General features: G+C 53.0%; 1 protein-coding gene across 3 annotated transcripts; it reads left to right on the top strand.

The window, feature by feature from the left end:
• Positions 1-4,521: 4,521 nt before the first annotated feature.
• Positions 4,522-22,076, top strand: FGR (FGR proto-oncogene, Src family tyrosine kinase). Of its 3 annotated transcripts, XM_059916443.1 has the most exons (13): positions 4,551-4,610; positions 11,643-11,705; positions 12,719-12,951; positions 13,424-13,526; positions 14,346-14,444; positions 17,571-17,674; positions 17,919-18,068; positions 18,754-18,909; positions 19,006-19,185; positions 19,784-19,860; positions 20,097-20,250; positions 21,024-21,155; positions 21,264-22,076. In XM_059916443.1, the coding sequence occupies exons 3-13, from the start codon at positions 12,732-12,734 to the stop codon at positions 21,470-21,472; spliced, it is 1,584 nt and encodes a 527-aa protein (XP_059772426.1). In that variant the 5' UTR covers positions 4,551-4,610; positions 11,643-11,705; positions 12,719-12,731; the 3' UTR covers positions 21,473-22,076. The 3 variants fall into 3 exon arrangements, with proteins under 3 accessions (XP_059772436.1, XP_059772426.1, XP_059772445.1); XM_059916453.1 differs by lacking the exon at positions 11,643-11,705 and having other exon boundaries at positions 4,522-4,610; XM_059916462.1 differs by lacking the exon at positions 14,346-14,444.
• Positions 22,077-22,088: the final 12 nt, after the last annotated feature.

Here is a 22,088-nt window from a genome sequence, read left to right as displayed (position 1 = left end):
TCGCGTGAGGAGGCACGTACTGCCAGCTTATGCCAGTTACGCGGTGAGTTGCGGGATGTCCACTAGACCTCTCCATTGAAAAGAGAGATCCTCTTTGCAAATGCCAGGTCAGCTGTGCGGGGCTCCTTCAGCATTATGTGAACATTGTGTTCTTTAGAACCTTTCAACTAGCGTTTTTAGCACCTGCTATGCACTGAATTGTGTCCCCCCCACAAATTCATATGTTGAAGCCCAAACTCCAGTGTGACTGTATTTGGAGATAGGGCCCTTATGGAAGTAGTTAAGGTTAAATAAGGTCATAAGGGTGGGGCTCAAATCCAATCAGACAGGTGTCAAGGATAAGAAGATACACCAGAGGGCTTCCCTGGGGGCGCAGTGGTTAAAATCCGCCTGCCAATGCAGGGGACACGGGTTCGATCCCTGGTCCGGGAAGATCCCACATGCCGTGAAGCAACTAAGCCTGTGCGCCACAACTACTGAGCCTGCAATCTAGAGCCTGCAAGCCACAACTACTGAGGCCAAGTGCTGCAACTACTGAAGCCTGCGTGCCTACAGCCCATGCTCCCCAACAAGAGAAGCCACCGCAGTGAGAAGCCCATGCACCGCAGCGAAGAGTAGCTCCCGCTCCCTGCAACTAGAGAAAGCCCGCACACAGCAATGAAGACCCAACACAGCCATAAGGAAATAAAGAAAGAAAGAGAGAGAGAGAGAAAGAAAGAAAGAAAGAAAGAAAGAAAGAAAGAAAGAAAGAAAGAAAGAAAGAAAGAAAGAAAGATACACCAGAGAGTTCCTTCTTTCTCTGCCATGTGAGGACATATTGAGAAGGCAGCCGTCTGCAAGCCAGGAAGAGAGCTCCCACAAGAAACCCACCCTGCCAGACCTTGATCTGGGACTTCTAGCTTCCAGAACTGTAAGAAATAAATGTTTGTTGTTTGAGCCACCCACTCTATGGCTTTTGGTATGTCAGCCCGACGTGACTAACACATCATTGACGATTCTTGCCTAAATTGATTATCTAATTGAGGCTACAAAATGGAGTTTTTCTAGTTCTCACATTCCCTCTAGTATATTAGCTGGCATTCTTCTACAAAGAAAAGCTTTCCTTCATCAAGTAGGAATGAACTGCAGCTCCTCTTAAAAAGACAGAATAAATGTTAAATTCTCTAAGGGAAAGTTTTTGGGTTTTTTTCTTTTTTAATGGGAAATTCTAGAACCTGTTTGTATGCTGAGAGGATAATTCTTTGGAGAGACATGGTGCAGGAGAGGAGGTTACAGAAGGCGTGAAGCCCTAAAAAGGTAGGAGGATGTAGAGTGCAAGTGGGGAAGGGGGAAAAAGGGTGGGAAGGGGGAGGGCAGAAGAAAGGGTGTGAACTGGTCATCTGGGCAGACATACAGGGCCAGCTTACTAAGAAACGCACCGGAGGGTTGCTGGGCCTGGTTAGCGCCCTTTGAATCTGGGAGCTGTAACTCTTGTCTGTCTGGCAGGTAGCTTTCTCCTCCTCACCCCGAGAAGGTGAATGGTTGGATTGCTGCAGGCCTGGGGCTTTCCAGGCAAGCACACTGGAGGGCGGCAAGGCAGGGCAGGGGCTTGGCAAAGGGGCACCATAACGACTGACCACAGAATCCAAGATAGTTGAAAACAGAAGTGAGAGCGGGAGAGTGATGGCTGGATGGGAAATGGATGGGAGGTCTCAGCAGCTTGCTGGGCCTTGATTTTTGGTTTTGGTATCAGTTTTCAGAATTGATTTAAAGGAACACATGAGCGAGCGGGGGAACTGTGAGCACTAAGGATAGTGGGGGAGGCCCCCCTGTGGCCTCTTTGCTCTGTGCCCATTGTCTCCTGTGTCATATGGGGAACACGTGCCGCATGGAGGGCAAGGACTGGACCTGACTCCTATTCGAGCCTCCACCACCCAGCCTGCCACAGACTAGTGACAGGGAAGTTTGAGTATGATTGAACGAATGAATGAATGATAGCAAACACTTATACAGCACTTACTGTGTACCAAGCACTAGTCTAACAGCTCACTGATTTCTCCCAAGACTTCTGTAAGGTAGAGACTCCCCATTTTACAGATGAAGAAACTGAAGCATGGAAAGGTAAAATAATTTGTCCAAAGTCACAGAGCTAGGAAGAGGCAGAGTTGGACTGCAAACCAGTCAGTCTGATCCCAGAGTCTGTGCTCCTAACCACCAGGTTATTCTGAATGGATGAATGAGAGTCATAGACTCGACCTATCTCTGTCCTGGGTGAAGCCAGGTATATCTTGAGGTCAGAGCCCCGATCTGGTCAAGAGAGACCCCGAGACGATCAACAATGAACTGAGAAATACTCAATTCTAGATTGTGACAACTGCCATGAAGGAGACAAACTGGGTGCCAAGGGCAAGATTAAAGGGACCTCCTTAGATGAGGTGGTCAGGGAAGGCTTCTCTGAAGAGGCAGCACTTCAGGTTAAGGATAGAAAGGAGCCAGTACTGTGAAAAGCCAGGGAAAGAGTGTCCTAGGAAGAGGGAACTGCATGTGAGAAGATCCTGAGGCAAAAAGTCAATGTAGTCTAGGAACTGAAAAGGATTCCAGCGTGGCTGAAGAGGAGGATGGCCCAAATGGGACTGAAGAGGTGGGCACGGGCCAGGTACGCAAGGCTTGGGAGGTCATGGCAAGGCATTTGGGTTTTATTATTCTTCCCTATTATTGAATTGTATTTTTATTATTCCAAACAAAATGGGAGGTAAGCCGTGAGAGAGTTTTGAGCAAGGCACTTATGTGGTCTGATTTGTATTTTAAAAGCAGAAGCAGTTCTGTTCTGTTCATTTGCTTATTCATTGATTCTTGAATATTTTCATTCATTCTTTAATTCTTACATTCAGTCGTTTATTTTTTCATTGGGCTTTCATTTGTTTACCTGTTAATTCCTTTGCCCCTTGATTGATTCATGCACTCCTGTACCCAGAGAACCTGCCTCTCTGTGCCAGACCCTGCCTGTGCTCCAGGGGCATTGCCAACAGCCAGGTCTAGTCCTTGGCCTTGAGGAAAACATATCCCACACCCCACACCCCAGGAAAATGATGCTGAGTGCTCAGCTGGGGATAAGAAGCCAGCCCTTGAAGGATGACAGAGCCTGATAGATTGGGGGATCCCCAGGGATGGGACCAGTCTCTTTCATGTCTGTGCTCCCGAAGCCTGACACCTGACAGGCAATGATAAATGTTTGTTTGTTAACTGAACAGGTGGGACAATAGCCAGTCAGGGAGTGCTTGATGGCGGAGGTGATGATGTCCAGCCAGGGTGACGCCACCCTTCCCAAGTCCCTGCACCTCCACCTCCTCCCCTGTGCCTTCCTCCCCCCATCCTTCCTCCCGTTATACTAAGAGAAAGGCATTCTTACCTGCACCCCACTGTTCTCTGCCACCCCGCAAGCATATTGAGACACACGTGAGCACATGCGTGTGCCCAGACACACACAGGCATTCAAACGCATCCCTGCTCATACACAGAAGCACATGTGCCTGCATAATGTGTCCCTGTTGTTGATTCCAAAATTGCAGTCATCACATTCATTGCCTCCAATCACACACTCACACACACACACACACACCTGTTCTTACACACGCTCCCTGCCTCCCCACTATATCCCAACACACACACTTCTCCACCAAACAGCCCTCCCACACACATCTCTTCCTCCCCAGACAGGAGGGATTCTCCTGGTCCTGGCTGAAGGCTGAAGAAGTAACAGTGGTGGGAGGGGGGATTGAACCCCAGGTTGAGGGGAGGTCAGGGACCCCTGATCGTTGGAAAGGCTGGAACTGTGATAGAAGATGCTACTCAGTTTTTCTAAAACTTGGGTGTGTTGGGGAGGCTTGACACCTCCCTGCTTCCTCAGTGTAGCCCAGTGACTGATCCTCTGAAAAGCAGTTTCCTAAGAGAAGGGTCTTCTGCTGCTCCCCACCGTCCTAGATCCCTGCCTCCCCAGCGGTCAGTCCCCAAGGATGGCAAGGTGTGGTGACTGGATCCGAAGTGGCCCTGGTGACAGCAGTGTGAGGTCAACTGGCTGTGAGAATTTGGGTTAAGGTCTGTCCGCATCTGGTCCTCAGTTTTCTCAGCTGCAGAAGTGGGGTGGGGCAGTGACAGAGAAAAGCCCCTCTTAACCTCAAATGCCATGATTCTAAAAGAGCAGGTGCTTCTGGGTGTGAGGAACCTGCCCCTTTGGAGGGGGTCTTGGGAAGGTTGTGCTGGGGGTTCAGGTCTGGGGACAGGAGCCAGGGTGCAGGGGGAGGCCTGGGAAAGCCGAGCCGCGGTAACCCGGGGGGGAGGTGGGAAATGGGGGCGGGAGGGCCTGGGATTTGAGGGCCCCTCCCCGCTGCGGGCAGCTGGCTTGGGGCTGGGGCGTGACTGCAAGTTCTCCCCGTCGCCACCGCCATCGCGCCGCTGCGGCTGCAATAAGAGAAGTCCGAGGCTGCTTCCTCCTCCCTGCCCAGAGGGGGCGGCGGTCAGAGGCGGGCAGCACCCCAGTTTTCTCGCCCCCACCCCCGTCGCTACTTGTGGCTGCTGGGAGCCCCGGCTGGCTAGCCCCGGGGTCGGTCAGAAGCGGTGTCCCCTGGGACCAGGTAGGTGCAGTCAGGTGGGGCTGGATGGGCAGGCGGTGCCCCGCCCCCAGCCCGCCCTAGGCCCCAGGGTCCGGGTTGCGGGAGAGTGGGGGGACGTGAAGTTGGGGAGGATTGTTGAGGGAGTTGAAGGCCAAAGAGACCCCACTCTGAAAAGAGCCTAAAAAGGAAAACTGAGGAGACCTGGGGCGTGAAACTGGTAAAATTTGGGGAGGGGGATGAGGGAATATGGGGAAAGTAAACTAAAAGGACCCCCAAAAATGGTCTGGTGGGGAAAACGGAGGGAACCTCTAGAGATAGAATTTGGGAAGGGGGCTGAGTCGGGGAAGGGAAACTGAGGGGACGCACACAAGGGCCTGGGAACCTTGAAAGCGAGAATTTGGGGAGAAGCTGAGAGGTCTGGAAGAGAGGAACTACTAGGTGGGGGGCCTGGGAGAATCAGGTGAGGGAGTTTGCCAGAAAGGGGTCAAGGAGAACCATTTCTGGAGGACGCAGAACGTGGGGCGCAATTCCGGGGGTCCAGAAAGTCCCCCTATCCGGAATCGGCAGAAGTTGGGGGCGAAGTCTGTAGCTGGGAAGGGAGGGGAGGCTGCCACGCTGCAGCCCCCTAGACTCTCCCGCCCAGCACAGGTGGGCGGGTCCCGGTTGGCTAGGGGACTCCTTCAACTTGCTGGAGGCGTGGGTTCCCGTTTCCTGGGGAAGTCCCCGCCCTCGGCAGGGATGGGCCTCTCTGGGTGCCCCCTCCCCGCCCGCGGTGGCGGTCTCGGTCCACGTTCCTCTCGGGATCCGGGAATTGCTGGCCGCCCCGACGGAAATCCTGCCTTTGACCGCGATTGCAGGGAGGGGCTGTCTCCATGGCAACAAGAGGGCGGAGAGACCGAGCCCAGCGCTTGGCTGCAGCAGGGCTCAACGCCCGCGGTGCCCCCTTTGGTCCCCTCCCCCCCGCCCATTTTGGGTCGTCAGTCGGGGGCGGCCTGCGGGATAGAGGAGTAAGGCAATGATGCTCAGTGTTCGGGGATCCTGAGGTGGGGAATCTGCAGTCTCAGGGACTTAGCCAGACTGGGACCTTGATTGCTGTGTGACTTTAGGCAAGTTATGGGGCTTCTCTGGGCCTCATTTTCCTCATTTGAATTATGTAGGACATTATCTCTGCCCCTACCCAGCTCCCATCCCCCACCTTATCCCCAGTCATGAGAACCAGGTGCAAAAAGCAGTTTTTGCCCAGTGTGCTGGAGGGGTTAAGACTTATCACTCCTTCACTTTCTCAAAAGCATGGAGCGGGACCAAAAAGCCTGACAGGGCCTCCAGGAACCAGCACACAGCTGACTTCTAGTGAAATAAATGTCTGTGGGTCTGTTGAGGCCCCATACTGGGAAAGGCAGCAGGTTTGAGATCTGTCCCCCACCCACCCCCCCTTTTTTTGCTATTTTTTGTGTTTATGTTCATGGTATAAGCACTGGTTTGCCAGCAAGTTTTGCCGTTCTCAATTCCAAATAATACAAAGTTCAAGAATATGAGTTTTATTGAAACTTCATTTTATTGAAACCAGTGATCCCTGAGTCCTTTGGCATCCTTCCATCTGTGCGTGGTGGTGGGAGAGCAGGGCTCTGTTCCCACTTCTAAGATGGGAAGATGGAGGTTTGGGAGTGAAGGACTGACAGGCCAGCAGTAGGGACCCAGAGTCCAGGGAATCCCGTCCCTGATGTGGTGAAGGAAGTAGCCAGAGATGAGGCCTGCGTTCCCCCCTCAACCCTACCAAATCCCACGTAGCCCTCCGGAGAGGGGAGCGGGTGAGGAGGGGAGTGATGGAAGAAGGTATGGGGCTCCTGGGCTTCATGGCTGGCTCCTGCTCCCCAGTGGGTATGAAGCGGTGAGTGAGGGTGGAGAGTGTGTGTGAGTATGCTTTGGGCTTTGAGTGAATGAGCATGAACATGTGAGCATATGTGTGGGTGTTTGGGTGTTCTCTGCAGCCACCTGGGGCTGACGTGGCAAAGGAAGTGGCCAGACTTTTGGGAGGATGGGTAGGGAGACCCCAGAACTGGGGAAGGAGGAGCCAGGGCCCTTCCTGCACAGAGCAGACCAGGCTGGGCTACCATGGGACCCCGGGGAAGTCTGGCCACACAGTGGAATCTAGGCTCCTGTTCCCTCAGCTCCCCCTGGACCACCCATGGCTCTCATCCCCCAAGAATCTCAATTCCCTCAAGACCCCTATTTTAGAGGCTAATGGGTAGATTTTCAGCAACAGATGAGAAACCACTTTTACCCACAAGAAATGGAGAAAATTCAGCTGATGCCCTCAGGGCCATGTGGAGGGTAAAGTGAGTGTGGCCCCTCTCCCACCTCTACGCACCTGGCCCTACCAGGGTGGCAGAGTCAGACTCTGGTATGTCTTCTTAGCCCCTGGGTGTTCAGGGCTGGGGGTGGTAAGGCCTCAAGCAGGAATGGTACGAGATGGTTGGAGGTTCTATGAGAGGTGAGGGCCTCAGTGAGGGAGATGGGGGCTCAGTAAGGGCACTAGAGCCAGTGAGGGGTGGAGGGTCCCAGTGAGGAGTGGAAGCCGTCATCAGGGGTGTCAGGCCTTGGTGAGGGATGCGGTGCGGCGGGACTGAGACTTGGGCCTGCCTCTGGCCAGCCCAGAGCCCTGAGGAGGAGCCGGAACTCTTGCTGGATGGTGGTTTCCTGCTGCTGTTCAGTCCCAGTTCCCTTTTGGTGAAATCCCCCAGGCAGCTGGGTCAGCTCAGCCCTCCCGCCTCACCCAGAGCACTTCTCTTTCTTCTCAGCCTTGCCACTCCTCCTCCCTCAGCCTTGGAGGGGGCTTCTTCAAGGGAAGGGAACCGAAGTGAAAGTTCACTGAGCAGCTACTGAGCGCCCTGTGCTTTCAGGGGCTTGACCGCAGTTGATGTGCAGAAGCAACCCCATGAGGTAGAGATTTAGATTCCTATTTTCTAGGCGAAGAAACTGCAGCTCAGAGAGAAGTGAACTGACTTGCCCAGTGTCTCAAGCTAGTTGTCAGGCAGGGTAGAATTTGAGGTGAAATCTGTCTTCAGATCCCGCAGGACGTCCTGTGTCTACATCAAAGCCCTGATGTGGCGTTGGCAAGTATGGACCTCAAGAAAGATGGGTGAGCCTGGGGCTCCTATGTCCAGGAGTAGGGGTGGGAGGGAGGCAGGTTCCCTGCTGGGTGGCCAGCTGCCATATGGCAGGGGTGGTGTGATCAGTTGGCCCGGAGCTGGGTAGGAAATATGACATTCACCAGTCAGGGACAGCATGACCTCCTGCTCAGGCTTTGGAGAGCATAGCCGGGAACAGAACTCTGGACCCAAATTAATAATCCTGGCTTTGAATCCCCTGTCTGACTGTTTGACCTCCAGCAAGTCACTTCCCCCCTATACACAAGAGGGAGGTAGACTGATAAATGGTCCCTGGGGGCCATTCTAGCATATGGTTCTCAGCCTCACTCAGCCACACTGGGCAAGAGCCTTCCCAACAACTGCACACAAGGTACAGATGCAAAAACTGAGGCTCAGAGGGCTCATGTTATTCACCCAAGGCCCCAGAGCTGGGTAGGACCACACAGAGGGAGATGCTGAAGGTGGGAACAACATGGTCCAGGACTGGACCTCAGCTCTGACATCCACAACCTGATTTTGATCCAGATCAGACTTTGGAAGCCAACTCCTGTCAACCAGATGTTCAAGAGGCATGCTTATTAACAGACTCAACTTCCTGCAGCGACCAGAACACTTGTAGCCGTTCTCTGAGCTAGTGCCTTTCTGGTGTTAGCAGGCAGCCTAGATCAGCGCTGAGAAAAGAGAGACCTGGATTCAGATTCTAAGAGCTATGAAAATCAGTGATTGCCTGAGAGACCCTGGGCAGGTCACTTCCCCTCGCTGGGCTGTAGTGAGAATTCAGGTCATGTAGCACAGGGCCTGGCACACTGTAGGTGCTCATTAAGGTACATACATTATTGCTTTCACAAGGACTTCAAAATACAACATTGCTTATGACGGACTTTGGAGCCAAATTGATTGGGGTTGCATTTTAGCTTCCCCTTACTTGCTATGTAACTAATCTTAGGGAAGTTATTTAACACCTTTGTGACTCAGCTTCCTTATCTGTAAAATAGGGGTAATAATAAAACCTACCTTATAGGGTCACTAAATGAGATCAATCATGGGAATTGCTTGGCACAGTGTCAGGCACTGAGTAGGTGTTTAAAAAATTAGCATTTTAAAACTAATAGTTATTGCCCCCCCACCAGACTTCTAGGAAGTCAAATTACCCTCCTAGGAATTGGTGGCTGGTAGTTGAGATCAGAGCTAGGCGAGGACAAAGAGTCCTGGGGGGCTATTTTCATGCAGATGCCAAGCAGAGAGGACCCTACCTGCTCCCTTTCTCTTTTTCCTATCTTTAGCTCTTTAGTTCTCTGTCTCTGCCTCTCTCTTTCTCCGTCTCTGTCCCTCTCTGTCTCTCTACCTCTCATTTCTGTCTGTTTGTCTCTTCTCTTTGTTTCTTTCTGGCAGTGATACGCTGGAGCTAGCTAGCTGGTACTGGCTCTTGGGAGCTGATTCTGCGAATCTCTTTCCAGCCCAGCGTTCAGGAAGTCACTTCGGTAACTTGAAATCATCCACGATGGGAATATTTACACCATGAAAATCAGCAACTGCTACAAATCAGGGCCCTTTTTCCCCCTTTTCTTTTAAGAGTCAGTATACCAGGATACCCTCACCCCTGCCCCCGCTGCCTTGCCAGGGCTCTCCCTAAGCCCACAGAGCCTTCCGCCTCCTTCTCGGAAGCTGACAGTTTCTGAACGCACGTTCCACTCCAGGCATGCAGAATTCTGGGCTCCCCTTAGGCTGATTTGAAAACATTGTGGTAACAGGTACCTGTGAATTGTTGGAAGTGGCCGCATTGTATCTAAGTGGGGACCCAAGAGGTTGCATAAGTTTGTATCTCTTACAGAGGGGAGCTCTGTGTGGGTCTGTGACTCAGGGATGGGGGAGCTACATACATCTCTGGGTTTCCCTCTGGGGGCTCCATGCACCTGTGCATGCTTGCAGGAATGGCTGTAATCATCTGTGTCTGTGACCAGGCAATGGAGAAAAGAGGTTCAGATCCTGGAACCAAACGCCAGGATCCATCATCTGTGTGACCTTGGGCAAGTTTCTAAACCTCTCTGTGCCTCAGTTGCCTTATCAATAATTATAATACTTACCTCGTAGAGTTGTCGTGAGAATAAAATGAGGTAATATATATAAAATGTTTAATGCAGTGGCTGGCACAGAGGAAGTGCTATAAATCCTCCATATGCTATTCTTTGGGAGAGGCTCTGTGTGTGTGTGTGTGTGTGTGTGTGTGTGTGTGTGTGTGTGTGTGTGTGTAGATGGGTGAGGGCTGAAGGTGTGTGTATATTCACAGATGTCTGCATCTGTGAATCTGTACAGAGGAGCTCATAGTCTCTGTGTGAGGCGCTACGTGTAGCTGAGGTGACGTGTGTGCGTCTGAGAAGGTGTCGGGAGGGCCGTGTGGACCTGCGTGTAGGGCTCTGTGTTGTTTGAGATGTGCAGTGTGTCTTCCTGTGAGAAGACCTCCATTCTCACCCTATAACCTTTGTTTTCATCTTACCCCCATCTGTTTCCTCAGTGCCTGAAATCCCCTCCCTTGGCTCTAGATGCCCCCCACCTCCACGTCTATTCTCTCCCTGAGTCTAACCAGCCCTGTAGCCCTTCGGACAGTGGCTTCACCCCAGGGGAGGGGTCCTGAGGTGAAGATCTCTGCAATGGCTTGGTGAACAGGGCCTATTTTGGGGCTCAAACCACAGCCTGCCTCACAGTTCACCACATGGGTGTCACCCCCCCACACACACACGGGAGAACGGTTACAGTGGAGCATGAGACAGGCTGGTGGGTCTAGAGTGGGGGTCAGGGCACTGATGTGACAGAGCCATCAGCTAAGCAGCTGGATCCAGTGGATCCAGGAAGGCTTCCTGGAAGAGGTGAGTAGTGCTGGGTAGGAGGGGCAGGACCCATAGAGAAGAGGCGGGAGGCTATCCATAAAGGGAACTGGACTTGGGAGTTGAGAAAGGCAAGACCAGGCACCTGTCCCAAGGACCCTTGGGCCCCTCTGGGAGAAATCAGGGTTCACTGGGTTGGTCCCACCCTAGGACTCTCCATTCCTCTCATATCTGAGAAAACCGAGCCCTCTCCCCAGCAGTTCCTCTCTGAGTGTTGCAATGGGAGAGTTTCTGGAGGGGCGTGGAGAGCCCTTGCTCAATGACCTGCCTGCCGTGTCACTCAGAGGACACAGCTACTAAGAAAGGCTTGGCTCACTTAGGGACTCCCCAAGGGACCCTGGTGGCTCTGGCTTCTGACCTGGGCCTTTCCCTGATGTGGGGATAAGAACAAGCTCTGGAGGTAGGTGTCCACCTGCACTCAGCTACCAGATATAGTCCTGGGGTTGCCGGGGTTTACCCAGCCCAGGGTGGGAACAGAGGCAGCACCCGGAGGCTGGGCTTGTTTTTAGGAGACAGTGACCAGAGGCCTGCAGTGAGCTGAGCAGGGCTTGACAGAAATCCTATTACAGACATGGGTCTAACCCAAAGATACGAGTGTGTGAGTGTTCGAGTCTGTTAGCCTGAGAGGCAGCCTGTGGCGTGTGTGTGCCTGTGTGTGCTACCACGCATCAGAGCCTGGGCTCGTGTGAGAGTTAGTTGTGTTGGTGTGTGGCAGTGCTGGTGAGCACGCTCATGCAAGTGTGCGGTGTGAGTACTGGTGTGTGACTGTGTGCTGCCGTGGGTGCTACTCTATGTGTTGGTATGTCAGGTGGATGTGAGTGCGAGAGGGCTGGTGTGGTGGTGTGTCCTGTCTGGGGGTGGATGTCTAAGTGAGCTGGGGCTGTGGGAAGGAAAATGAAGGCAGAAGACACGCTAGGGCCGAGCCCAGGCCCCCTGGCTTCCTGGAGAGGACAGGCGCTGGCATCTGGCTGCAGGAACACTGGCAGAGACTTCACCTTCCGTGTCCTCTGTCTCGCCTTCAGGTCTCTGGCCCCTCCCAAGGACCATGCCGCAGCCCCACTGACCCAGGAGTAGGGACCTGAGGGGTGAGTGGGAGGAATGGGGACTGAGGGCTCTCAAGGTCAGGAAATGGGGTAGGGGTGGCCTTTCTGGGCCCCACAATTCCTCACAGCCCCCTCCTCCTACAAGGACCCTGTTGCTAGGTAACAGATGGGGGAGCCGGAATGAGGCAGCTTGAAAGGCCAGAGGCTGGACCCACGACAGGAAATGGCCTTGATCCCCCTCTGCAGGGAAGCTCCAGGTGCAGGCACACAGCCCTCACACACACTTACACACAAACATGCATTGATACATAGACATGCACACACACACAGAGACACACACATACCCACAGAGACACGCACACCTACTTACACAGACCTACACACACAGATACACACACGCAGACAGGCACAAATACTCCCACTCAGGGCTATGCACACAGTCGTGACACACAGATACAGAGGCACCCACTCACACACACCCACCTGCATGCACAGTCACACACACAGAGGCACGCACATGCACGCTCACACAGAAACACACGCATACGTAATACTCATACAGACATGAACACACAGAGTCATCACATGCAATAAACATACACACACTCATACACATACTCACATACACACACAGACGCAGACATTCACAAAAGGCTGCACATACACACACACACACAGACACACACCACCAGCAAACTCACAAATACTCAGAGATACACACACAAGCACTCTGACGGAGTCACAGAAACCCAACACACTGAAACACTAGGAGGCAAAAATATGTAAACGAACACAGCAACATCGTGAAGCAGAAAACCAGCCCCGTGGAGGAGACACATACTCTCTCCACACACACTAAGGCAGCTGGGGGGGGGTGGACGCAATGGTGGCCCTGCCCCACCTTTATCCCTCACTAGGGAGGACACCCACTACTCCAGGCCTGAGAGAGGAAGCTGCATGCCTGCGTGAGTGTGTGTGTGCAAGCATGCGTGCATGTGTGCCTAGGGTGGCATATCTGGCAGGGGCCCCACGTGAAGCATGCCCCCGTTCCATAGCAGGGCACGTGGAATGGGCTGTGTGTTCTGCAAGAAGTTGGAGCCGGGGCCCAAGGAGGATGTTGGCCTGGAAGAGGACTTCAGGGGCTACGGGGCTGCAGACCGCTATGGCCCTGCCCCTACTCAGGGCCGGCCTGCATCCTCCTTCGCCCATATCCCCAACTACAACAACTTCTCCCCTCAGCCCGCCAGCCCCGCCTTCCTCAACGGGGGCACCATCAGGGGCATCTCAGGTGAGTCCAATGGGCTGGAGTCAGGCACTGACTGGACCCTGGCAGGACCTAGGGGAAGGAGAGACTTGGACTTGCCCTTAGGAGCCTCCATTATGATTTGGGAGACACGGCCCTGCTTTTAGCGCACAGTCTGAGGGAGTATGTACAGCTCTACCCTCAGAAACCCTAGTCTGAGGGGGAGACGTAGTTCTGTTCCCAGTCTGAGTGAAGGATTCTGATGACAGATGCCGGTGGGAAGTCTGCTTGGTGGAGGAGAGCAGAAGCGACTCCCCAAGGAGTCCCCAAGAGGGGAGGGATGAGCTTGAAGGTGTGTGTCCTGAATCCATGTCCAAAGCAGAAATCCACTGGATTCCAAAGACCTTTGCGATCCAGTGCACTGCAGCAGTGGGGAGGCATAGTGCCTGGCTGTGGAACAGGACTCTGGGGGTGCAGCCCCTGTGGTGCCCCCTGATGAGTAGCCCTGACTCTGCAGGGACTGGGGTGACCCTGTTCATCGCCCTTTATGACTATGAGGCCCGAACAGAGGATGACCTCACCTTCGCCAAGGGCGAGAAGTTCCACATCCTGAACAACATGTAAGTGACCAGGCCACCCAGCTCAGGACATGGCCTGGACGGGGAGCAGGACCCAGAGAGGAATCCTACCTGGTCCTTGTCCTCAGAAAGCTCTAGCCTAGTTGGGGAGGGATACTTGACAATCACAAGCCGGGGTGATTGCTACTATGTAGGGGAAGCCTGAGGAACTATGGGCACAGAAAGAATACCAACCATGGTCTCCAGGGTAGTAGTGATCAGGGCAGGCTTTCTGGAAGTGATTTCTAAGCTGAGACTAGAAAAATGAATAGACATTGAAAGAAGGGGTGAGAAAAAAGGAAGAGAGAGCGAGAGAGAATGAAACTAGAGAGAATGAAACTAAATGATGACTTCTGGAAACCACCAAGTGGTTCAGTATAGGTGGGCCATAAAGTATGAAGTGCAGAACAGAGAGAGCAGATCCTGAAGAGGTGGGTGGGAGCAGATTCTGCAGGGCTTTTTAAGCCATCTTGAGGAGTCTGGATTTTATCAAGAAGGAAATATAGCCATTGGAGGGGTTTTTAATGGAGAAGTGACCTAGTTAGCTGTCCACTGCCCGCCCAAACCCCAGCCCAGCTGAAGTGCCAGAAAAGAAAGCCAGGAGGCCCAGATGTCCCCAAACATATTCCTTCAGCGGGGAAAATCTCCTGGGGCAGCTGCAGTGGCTGGGGGCAGAACAGACGAAAGCCTTGGGGAGGGTGTGTACCCAAGGTGAGGGGTTGGCAGGGCCAGTGTCCACCTGACCCTCGGTGTGACCCTGCCTGGCCCCATGGTGCCCCAGGGGCTGGGTTGCCAACGCCGCCGCCTGTTCTGTGCCTTCAGCGAGGGTGACTGGTGGGAGGCTCGATCCCTCAGTTCTGGACAGACTGGCTACATTCCCAGCAACTACGTGGCCCCTGTGGACTCCATCCAGGCTGAAGAGTAAGTAGGGGTTGGGGGGAGTCCAGCCTTACAGACAGGACCCTGGAGTCCAGACTCAAGGCCACCTCTTGGGCAAGTCACAGCTCCACTCTGAGCCTGTGTCCTTACCTGTAATTCTGTAAGATCGTTGTGAGAATAAAAAGATAATAATGATGACACTAAGAGTAGGTAAATATTATCTAGCACGTACTATGTTCTGGACACTATTCAAAGTGCTTCCTGTGCATTAACAAAGTTAGAAACTAATAGAATCCTATTTTACAAATGAGGAAACTGAGGAACAGAGAAATTAAATATCCTGCCCAGTTCACATGGCTAGTAAGTAGGTGGAGCTGGTATTTGAACCCAGATAGTCTGGCTACATTTGCTAAGCATTATATATATATATATATATATATATATATATATATATATATATGGCCTCTCGGAGATAACAACAGTGTATGAGCTTTAAAAAAAAATTGTAAAGTGCTAAACAGATGGAAGGGGGCATTACTTAGAATTAATTCTATTAAGGAATCAGGGAAGTATCATTTATGGAGTATCTTGATGTAATTGAGATACTATGACAGATACTTTACCTATCTAGATTCATTTAATTCTCACAGTAACACTATGGATATTATTATTGTCCCATTTTACAGATGAGGAAACTGAGGCTCATAAAAACTCTTTATCTAGCCTCACGTATACATACATATATGGGAAAAGTAAAGATTGGAGAGACTGCAGAATGGGAGTCACCAGGACTTGGTGACTGATTTGCCATTGGGCTATGGGGAGTGGGAGGAATCCAGGGTGACCCAAAACCTTCTTGAGGAACTGAGTGGGTGCCATTTGCTTAAGTGGGGAACACAGGAGCAGGTACAGATACATGAGCGGGCTTGTTAGCTTGAATTCATGGAGAGGAACACCCACATGGAAGAGACGGCCAGCAATTAGATTAGGTTGTGCTTTGTACGTGAGGTGCCCAGCCCATGCCAAGCCATGCCCCTGAATTAGCCCAGAGGAAGGGGCATCTTATTCTCATTGGAACTAAGGCTCCTTAGTTTGTTTGCTATGGCTCCTGCAGAGGGCACACCTGGGCTGGGGTGGCAGGACTCTTCAGCGTGGAGATGATAATTAGAGCTGCACAGGGGAGTGAAGGAAGAGGGAGAAGAGTGAGAAAGAGATTGGCCCTAGGACCCAACTTTGGAAAGAGCTGTTGGAAAACCAGGCCAGGCTAAGTCAGAACAGCCAAGAGGGCGGAGGGGAGGTTTCAGGAAACAAGAGAGGGAGTGTCAGAGGCTGCCACTGGATTTGGCAATGGGGATGACCTTGGTGAGAGATCTCTCCACATGAAGTGGGGGTGGAGGCCAGACAGCAGAGCCTGGGAGGGAGTGGGAGGTGAGGAAGTAGAGACCCAAGTGTGAAGCGCTTTTTCAAGTGAAGGAAGGTGAGAGATATAGCAGAATGTTGATGGCAAGATAGAGCTTAGAACGGTTTCCTTTGGGGAAGGAAGAAATGTAGGCATATGTAGAGGCTGGTGGTGGGATGGAGAGGCTGCAGATGGGGGCTGGTCGGTGGGGAAGAGGTGTCCTTGAGCAGATGGGAGTGAACGGGGTCCTGAGCTCAAATGGGATGAGGCCTTCATCTGGAGAGGGTGGTAGGAGGCATGGAGGAGAGGAGAGGTGATGAGGCAGAAGGTGAGAGGTTTGGGGGTCCACATCTCGGCGGCAGTGTTGTGAAGTTCAGAGAGGCACTCCGTGCAGTGTCATGGTTAAGAACAGTGTCATGGTCAAGAACGCATGCCTTAGAGCAGACAGCTTGGGTTCCTATTCTGGCAGCACAGCTTAAGAGTCGAGTGGCTGTGGGTAAGTTGCTTAACCACTAGGCATTTCAATTTTCTCGTCTGTCTAACGGGGGCTAATAATAGTACTTACTTCACAGTGTTGTTATAAGAATTAAATGAATACATATATGTATGACAGCAGAGCCTGACACAAAATAAGTGCTGTTATGATTATGTCAATTATTAAGGAAGTAGCTAATGTCATGGGTGTGAGTGGGGGCAGAGCATTGAAAAAACTTGGGAATGTGTTCTGTCTGCATAGTTCTTCAACAGTTTCTCCTTTCCCACCCTGCCTGCCCTCCTGGACACGCTATTCGCCAATGCCTTCCCCTGTTCCCCAAACTGTGCGTAGTACCCAGGTATGGATTGACAGTCCCAGAGTTCACTGAGACTGCCACCTCCCTTGATTTGAAATCTATGCTCCTTTTAATTCGGCCCAAGACGGTCACAGGTCAATTTAGTGATCAAATGACATCTGAGTCTTCTACGACACCTACGGTCACCTCGACTCTCCCAGTGTACTCTCACAGTTGCTTTCAGGCTACAGTTCAGTCCCAGGAAGAATATCCAAGAGACAGCAGGAATGCTTGAGGTCTGAGCTTGAAGTAGAGACTTAGAACAACATCCAAATTTAAGAGAGTAGAGGAAAAGCAGCAGTCAGAGCTGGGCAGGAGCAGTCAAAAAGAGGGGAAGAGGGAGTTCCCTGTCAGTCCAGTGGTTAGGACTCGGCGCTTTCGCTGTCGTGGCCCGAGTTCAATCCCTTGTCAGGGAATTAAGATCCCACAAGCCACGAGGTGCAGCCAAGGGGGAAAAAAAAGGAGGGGAAGAGAAGCAGGGAAGGGTGTCGTTCTGGACACCAAATGAGGAAATGGTTTGAGATGTGTGCAGGGAGAGGAATCTGAGCGATTGCCTGCGATGGTGGGAAAAGAAGTAGGGTCGGTGGCGAAGGATTTCAGGTAGAGCTCATCAGCCAGCCCTGTGGGCAGGTCAGTTCCCCTCTCTGTGCCTCAAGTTCCTCATCTGTAAATGAGCCTATGGAAGGAGTGGTAGTGAGATGGACCCTGATGAGGTCACTGATGACTGGGGTTCTAGCAATTTAAATTCAAGAGAAACCCAGAGAGTGAAAAGAAGTCTAACCTTTATTGGGCACCTTCTGTGTACCAGGCATTCTACATTCGCCTTCTCTGTGATCCTCCTAATCAGGCTGAATCTTGGCTAGTGAGGTGACTTTCCCCAGGAGGCTGAGTTGGGGGTTGAACTGGGTGTATCTGACTCTTGCCTGCCCTTCCCAACAGGTGGTACTTTGGAAAGATCGGGAGGAAGGACGCGGAGAGGCAGCTGCTCTCCCTGGGGAACCCCCGGGGGGCCTTTCTCATTCGAGAGAGCGAGACCACCAAAGGTGGGGCTGTGCCACTGCCCATCCAACAGGGAAGCCTAGCCATTAGGGGGAGGCTAGGAGCAGTGGGGTGGGACTTGGGACAGGGCCACGACTGGGACAGGGTTGGAGGGGCAGAGCTAAAACTGGAACTGGGTTCAAGGGATGTGGCCATCCAACCTCAGAGTCCCCAGCCTTTTGGGCCTCTCTGGGCTCCCAGACTGGGTATGAGGAGGAAAGCAGGCCCAAAGGTGACCCTTGCCCACAGGCGCCTTCTCCCTATCCATCCGGGATTGGGACCAGGCCAGAGGCGATCACGTGAAGCATTACAAGATCCGCAAGCTGGACACAGGCGGCTACTACATCACCACGAGGGCTCAGTTCGACTCGGTACAGGAGCTGGTGCAGCACTACCTTGGTGAGGGCAGCCCTCAAGGCTGGCGTGTGCTTCAGATTCCTGAACCAATCGGCTGAGACTGAGGCCCAGAGAAGGGAAGGGACTCCCAAAGCAGTAGTGGCTGGACCAGAACTAGAACCCAAATGTCTGGGCTCCCAGCCCAAGATCCTGCTCTGTAGGTTTCCAGAGGAAACTGAGGCATGAAGCTGTCCATGGCCAAAGGATGCCCTCTAATGTCTGAGCTGGGTAGGAGACTGAGTGGACCTGACTTGGAGGATGGGCTGTGGGGTTGAGGGGAAGGTTTGCATCCATGCCTGGTTTCCGCTTTGGTTGGTTAGGCCAAGGATAGGTCTGTGGAAGGGTGAGGGCTTCATGTCCACACCATTGTCTGGAATTCCCAAATCCATTTCTACCTGTCAGGCCCAGCTGGAGGCCACCCCTTATGGGAAGGCCCAGATGGACGCCACCTCTTATGCGAAGGCCCCCAATCCTTTCAGGGATCATCTCTCCCTCCGGTGCCACCTCCTTCCCTGGGCACCAACATGTTCACCTACTCAGTGGATCAGGTTGCCTTCTGCCCTGGCCTGTGACCTCAGCTGTGTCCTAGTTCCTTATAACTGATCTTGGGGGCTGGGGTGGGATGAGGAATGTGTGGGCCATTCTGGCCTGCCTTTGACCTCCAACCTCCCAATCCCCCACTGCCCAGAGGTGAACGATGGGCTGTGCCACCTGCTCACGGCGGCCTGCACCATCGTGAAGCCGCAGACGCTGGGCCTGGCCAAGGACGCCTGGGAGATCAGCCGCAGCTCCATCGCGCTCGAGCGGCGGCTGGGTACCGGCTGCTTCGGGGATGTGTGGCTGGGTACGGAGGTCCTGGGAGCGGGGGCCGGAGCCCGAGGCAGGGGCGAGGGCTTGGGACGGCGGCGAGCCGGTCCTGACAAGCCTTTCTGCCCGACAGGCATGTGGAACGGCAGCACGAAGGTGGCGGTGAAGACGCTGAAGCCGGGCACCATGTCCCCGAAGGCCTTCCTGGCGGAGGCGCAGATCATGAAGCTGCTGCGCCATGACAAGCTGGTGCAGCTGTACGCAGTGGTGTCGGAGGAGCCCATCTACATCGTGACAGAATTCTTGTGCCACGGTGAGGGGCGGGGTCATGAGGCGGAGTCTGAGAGGGCGAGATTTGGGGCGAAGTTAAGGTGCGTGTCTCTGGGGGAGGAACTTGGGTGGCGACTTGGGATGGGACGAGGAACAATGGACAGAGTCCGAGTGAGGGGCCGGAATGAGTGAAAACACAGGAGTGCTGGGAGTGGGGGCGGGGCCAAGTTAGACGGGGCGGGCCCGGCCTGGGGGCGGAGCCTTTGCCTCGGGGCGGAGCCTCGTGGGTGGTCAGCTGGGGGGTGGAGCTTGGGCGAGTGAAGGCGGGATCTGTGATGAGAAAGGATCTGGGGCAAAGTCTTAGTGGGGCTTGTCTAGGGAGGATGGAGGAAGAGAAGAAACGAGACGTGGGCAGAATCAGGGTGTCTGTGAGAGTAGGGCCTGGGCGAGATCTGTGAGGGGTTGAGGCACCTGGCAGAATCCTGAGTGGGGGCGGATCTAGGGTGAGAGGCCTGAGAGCAAGGGGGTGGGGTCAAACTATGTGAGAGGAGTCATGGAGAGGGGCGAGGCCAAGCGAGAGAAGGCAAGCCTGGAGCTGGAAGTAGTGTGTTGATGCTGATTTTTTGAGTTCTCCTCCCCAGGTAGCTTGCTGGAGTTCCTCAAGGACCGGGAGGGCCAGGGTTTGAGGCTGCCCCAATTGGTGGACATGGCAGCCCAGGTAAACTGGGACAACAGCCTTTATCTCTCAGAGCCCCTCCTATTATCTTCCACAAATCCCTGTGTCCTCAAACGCCTAGCCTACCCCTGGAAGTGCAGCCCCAGCCCCTGGATAACCTGTGCGACCTGAGGCAGGGCACTGCCCCTCTCTTTGAGCCCCAGTCTGGAAAGTCGGTTTTTCAAATGATCCCTCACGCAAACCATGGTGTTCCCATCTCTCTATACCTTCGCCCCCAGGTAGCTGAGGGCATGGCCTACATGGAGCGCATGAACTACATCCACCGAGACCTGAGGGCAGCCAACATCCTTGTCGGGGAGCGGCTGCTGTGCAAGATTGCTGACTTTGGGCTGGCCCGTCTCATCAAGGATGATGAGTACAACCCCCAGCAAGGTGCCCTGCCTCACCCCACCTTCCAAGAGCTCCCCAGTACACCAAGGGGCTGCCATGGGGCCCCACCTCCCCGCAGACCATCCGGGACATTCCCACTCTGATGTAGTGTAAGACGCAACTCTGGGTTCAAACTCAGCTCCTCCACTTACCAACCGTGTGGCCTTGGGCAAGTCACCTAACCTCTCTGGGAGCTGTCTTTTCTCACAATAAAATCCTCAGTGAAAATATTCAGACAACAGTAAGTCAACAGATATTTATCAAGCACCTACTATGTGCAAGGCACTGCTATAAATCTCAAGTGAAAGACCATAGAGTGTAATAGCGAAAATGCTGTAGCCAGAATGCCTGGGTATGAATCCTAGACACAAGCTGTGTGATTTGGGCAAGTTATTAACTACTCAGTGCCACCTTTTCCTCTTCTGTACAATGGGGATAATAATAGTAATAGTAAAAAAAAAATAGTAATAAAACTCACAGGGTTTTCATGAAAGTTAATTGAATTAATGCATGTAAATCGCTTAAAATGGTGCCTGGCTCGTGGTAAAGGCTATACAAGTGTTAGCTATTATTATGATGAGAATTATTACAATGTTTGTAAAGTGCCCGGTACTATACTAGACACAGTAGCAAGTGCTGGCTAGATACCAGGTCTTTTCTGTTATGTCCAGAGACCTCTGTGCTTACGGGCCCCAGTCCTAAAGATGCCATTCTCTTAATCCAGCTGTTCCCAGGGATTTCTGCACTAACTTTCCCTTCTCCCCCAATCTCTCCAGGGACCAAGTTCCCCATCAAGTGGACAGCTCCAGAGGCTGCCCTCTTTGGCAGATTCACCATCAAGTCAGATGTGTGGTCCTTTGGGATCCTGCTCACTGAACTCATCACCAAGGGCCGAGTCCCCTACCCAGGTTTGCTGGGAGGTGGGGAGGTGGAAGGGTGGTCATGGGAAGGGCTTCTTCCTGGTTGCCTCTTCAGGAGGGGCTAGGCCCCCTGACTGACAGAGCCCCACCCTCCAGGCATGAATAAACGGGAAGTGCTGGAACAGGTGGAGCATGGCTACCACATGCCGTGCCCCCCAGGCTGCCCAGCTTCCCTGTACGAGGTCATGGAACAGACCTGGCGTCTGGACCCGGAGGAGAGGCCTACCTTCGACTACCTGCAGTCCTTCCTGGAGGACTACTTCACCTCCACAGAACCCCAGTACCAGCCTGGGGATGAGACATAGCCTGTTTGGGCATCAACCACCTCTCTGGGGGTGCTCACCAGCCCTTCCAATCCCCAGGGCTCTGGTCCCAAAGCCCCCCAGGCCTAGAACCCTATAGAGAGAGTCCTAGCATGTCAGAGCAAGCAAGTTGCTTTGGCATCATCTAGGGCAACTCATTCATTTTAAAGATGGGGCAAATCAAGGCTCAGAGATAATCCCTCACCAACTCTGGCCCCAAGCTCTATTTCTCCCCTTCCCACTTCTGCCTCTGCATGCCTCTAGTCTTCCTGTCTGCACTCCCCCACAAAAGAAATGCTCAGATCTTGTCTAGTTATTTATAAAACTGTATATCCTTTCCCTCACTATCTCCTGTCCCTGCTTTCCTGCCCTGTCATCCCACCCTGGTCCTGGCCCCCAGAATTCACCTCCTACTCAATTCTCTCATGTCTGTATGTTACAAAGAGAGGGAAAGTCTTTGCCGGATCCCTTTCCTGCTGGGTGGATTCTGTAGTCCAGGACTGAGGTCCAAGCCCAGGGCGAAGGAGAGTGTTGCTGAGGGCTCATCACCTCTCTGAATCATGTGTGTGTTTACTGATTTTGTAAATAAGAAAAGTGACAATATGAATCCTTGAGCCGT

This window comes from Balaenoptera ricei, chromosome 1 (genome assembly GCF_028023285.1).
Source record: "Balaenoptera ricei isolate mBalRic1 chromosome 1, mBalRic1.hap2, whole genome shotgun sequence".
Classification (NCBI taxonomy): domain Eukaryota; kingdom Metazoa; phylum Chordata; class Mammalia; order Artiodactyla; family Balaenopteridae; genus Balaenoptera; species Balaenoptera ricei.
The sequence above is the reverse complement of the archived record's forward strand: the minus strand, read 5'-3'. Positions and strand labels throughout refer to the sequence as shown.

Bases quoted from the DNA above. Each gene is read 5' to 3' on its own strand.
- FGR (XM_059916453.1), top strand. From the start codon at position 12,732: ATGGGCTGTGTGTTCTGCAAGAAGTTGGAGCCGGGGCCCAAGGAGGAT. The intron at 12,952-13,423 runs GTGAGTCCAATG...CTGACTCTGCAG, and splicing joins CACCATCAGGGGCATCTCAG to GGACTGGGGTGACCCTGTTC. The intron at 17,675-17,918 runs GTGGGGCTGTGC...CCTTGCCCACAG, and splicing joins AGAGAGCGAGACCACCAAAG to GCGCCTTCTCCCTATCCATC.